General features: G+C 39.7%; 1 protein-coding gene across 1 annotated transcript in view; it reads left to right on the top strand.

Moving 5' to 3' along the window:
* The window catches only part of SLC28A3 (solute carrier family 28 member 3), a 95,594-nt gene extending 92,814 nt beyond the window's left edge, over window positions 1-2,780 (top strand). The window contains exons 14-17 of the mRNA XM_007939801.1: window positions 718-799; window positions 1,162-1,260; window positions 1,501-1,621; window positions 2,654-2,780. Coding sequence (XP_007937992.1) covers window positions 718-799; window positions 1,162-1,260; window positions 1,501-1,621; window positions 2,654-2,780 — 429 coding nt within the window. The remainder of the gene's footprint in view (window positions 1-717; window positions 800-1,161; window positions 1,261-1,500; window positions 1,622-2,653) is intronic.
* The last annotated feature ends 574 nt before the right edge of the window (window positions 2,781-3,354 follow it).

Genomic DNA, 3,354 nt, shown 5'->3' with positions numbered 1-3,354 from the left:
CCAAGGCGGTATCACTACAGAAGTAGATTGCCCAACCTTCCTTCCAAGGAGTGGCTGGTGAGTTTGAACTGCTAGCCTTCGGGTTAGCAGTCAAGTGCCTTAGGCACTACGCTATCAGTCTTTTTAAATTAGTCATTCCAGTGGGTGTAAGGTGGTATCTCATTGCAGTTTTGATGTGCATTTCCCTGGTAACCAATGATGCTGAGAGTCTTTTCAATTGCTTATTATTCATTGGTATATCTTTTGTGAAGTATCCAAACTTCATTATCCATTTTTCATTGAATGTTTGCTTTCTTATTACTGAGTTATAGCCATTCATTATACATCTTGAGTAAGTCCTTTGTTAAATAAATACAACATAAATATTTTCTGGGACCAATTTTGTATTTCCAGCAATTAGTATAATACCTGGCTTATTATAGCAGGTAATTAGGTCATATTGAATATTAGAAGTTATTATTAAGCAGAAAAAAAGCATGTGGCTACCAATTCCAAGTCCTTTGTACAGCATTATCTGAATCCACACATCCCATCTCCACCCTCAAAATTCAAGGGGAGATAGAAAAATGTCTGGGAAGTAATGGATATTTGACACCATGCACTAGCAATTATTGATCAATACTGATTCGTAGTTAGAATATGAGTTCTGTTAAGATGTCAGATATACTAAGCTGGGTCAGATCATGTATACATCTGTGTGTTTATGCTTGCTTACAGATTCGTTCTGAGACCATTGCCACGTATGCCCTCTGTGGCTTTGCCAATGTTGGTTCCCTAGGAATAGTGATTGGCGGACTAAGTAAGTGAAAAGCATTCAACAGATGTTACACAAACATACTTCACATCTCCATCTTGTTCTATAACCTCATGTCAGGGAAAGAAGGTCCTGTAACAATAGTGAATTCTTTTGGCTTTTTATCTCTGCTCTGCAAGATAGTTTTCCTATGAGCACCTAAGCTAACCTCAGTTGAATCTGAGGTAATTACAGTTGTTCAAATGAATTTCAGTAAAATTTTTCAAATGTACAGCTGCTTCTCCCAACCTCTTTGGATGTGGAGCTCATCACTAACCTCATGAACTTGAATTTCTCAGCTGACTTGAGACTCCAGAGGCAGGGAATCCTAATCAATACCCTCTCACACTTGCTCCCATGTTTCTCAGCATCCATGGCTCCTTCCAGAAAGCATGACATCGCCTCAGGGGCAGTAAGAGCTCTGATTGCAGGGACTATGGCCTGCTTCATGACAGCCTGCATTGCAGGTAATGTATCTCATCCTTTGTGTCCTGTCTCCACATACCCACAGCATGGCAGATTTCAGGGGGACAATGCCTCCAATAAGCATATGCAGCATATGTGGCCACAGAAAGCTGAAAGCCAAAGCTGTTGCTAAGTATATTGCAAAACTAAATGTGTAGAGCACAGTGGAGAAGTTACAAACTGAAGGAGAGTTCAGTTGTTTTATTAATTAATAAAATAAAGGCATTCTGTTCCATTTATAGGCATTCTCTCTAGCTCTCCTATGGACATCAACTGCCATCACATTTTAGAGAATGTCTTCAACCTCGGCTTACCTAGAAACACAAGCGAAGTAGTCTTTTGTTGCCAAAATCTATTCAACAGGTATTGTATACTTGAGTATAAGTTATTTATACACCAGTATTAAGAATCCAATCAGACATAGGGAGCCTGCCCACATATTTTTACTGCCTTTAAATAAAGTAAGAATATGGGTGTCATTTCTAGCCACTTTTCATTTTCACCGGGAGCTCTGGTAGTGCAGTGCCTAAGGCATTTGACTGCTAACCAGAAGGCTGGTGGTTCAAATCCACCAGCCACTCCACAGAAGGAAGATTGGGCAATCTACTTCTGTAGTGATACTGTCTCGGACACCTGAAGGAGGGGTCACTATGAGTCAGATCCAACTCAACAGCAGTGAGTTTGGTTTTTGGTTCATTTTCACTTTTCTCAGATTAAGACTGGGCACTATAATACTAACTTACCTAGCATTGCTCAAGCATTTAATATGTATCCGGCTATGTGGTCAGCACTCTGTATGAATTATCTCACTTAAACTTTGCAACCATAAGTTAGGCACTACTACATTTTTACATTATATAAAACCAAGGGCAAGGGAGGCTATGGCACTTACCTAAAGTCACAAAATTAGTGCAAGTAGAATCAAGATACAACATTGTGGTCTCTCTGCCCATAAAGCCTATGCTCTTAACTACTACCCTCTAGTGCCTCCCTGTCAGGAAAATCAAGGAGTGTAGGCTGTCCTGACAACATGGTGATGGACTGGAGTGGATGTGGGGCCACCAGTGACCCACATCAGCCACTCTTACCCCATACTCTTTCTATTTGCTAAATCAATATTTCCCACCGCATCTACTCTCCTTAATGTGAAATTATTTTATTAGAATTAAGTCAATGCTTCCTTTGTTTATTCTGGGGGAAATAAGTGGAGTCATTCTGATTATCTGGGATTTGAGACCCCAAATTAATTCCTTTATATGCCTCTGTCCCTTAATCTACCTTAACTATAATGTGAGGGGAGAAATTAATTTATTGCCCCGTGTTATTTTTAGTGTGTCATCTTTTATCTACTATTTCCCTGATTTCAACTAACAGCTTTATTCCACTTCCCAACAGCATTATCAATAAGGGTCCAGGTATGGACATCCCAGGAGGAAACCACAGCCTGTATTCTTTGAAGGGCTGCTGCAAATTGTTGAATCCACAAACATTTAACTGCAGTTGGATCCCTAATATAGTTTGAGTGCAGCCTCTTCTCAGTGAAACATCTGAGAACAGATGAGGGATTTCCTTGCTTTGGGGAGAAAAAAACTATTCTCCAGATTGATAATTCTATCATGGAATCATCTTGAATTGGAAGGAAGGTTATCATGGAATCATCTTGAATTGGAAGGAAGAAAAACAGGAATGGATCCTTCATATCTACAGCATCACCTACATTTCTTCCCTTCCATTCCACCTCTACCCATTGAGACTACAGTTTTCTCAGCAATGTTTTCTGACCTTGGGATTTCAGAGCATATCTTCCATATATGAATACAAATGGAGTCTCCCAACAATTAGACTATGACTAAGCCACTGGGACCTAATGGGTTGACTGAATTTCAATCTTAATTGTTGTTGTTGTTATTGTTAGATGCCATCCAGTTGATTCCAACTCATAGCCACCCTATTTATAACAGAACAAAACATTGACTTGTCCTGCACCATCCTCACAATCTGCTATGTATGAGCACATTGTTGGAGCCACTGTGTCAATCTATCTCATTGAAGGTCTTCCTCTTTTTCAATGGCCCTCTACTTTACCAAGTATGATT

This window comes from Orycteropus afer, unplaced genomic scaffold, assembly GCF_000298275.1.
Source record: "Orycteropus afer afer isolate SDZICR_OR568_19922 unplaced genomic scaffold, OryAfe1.0 scaffold00005, whole genome shotgun sequence".
Lineage (NCBI taxonomy): Eukaryota > Metazoa > Chordata > Mammalia > Tubulidentata > Orycteropodidae > Orycteropus > Orycteropus afer.
Note: the sequence above shows the minus strand (reverse complement) of the source record. Positions and strands in the feature narration are given on the sequence as shown.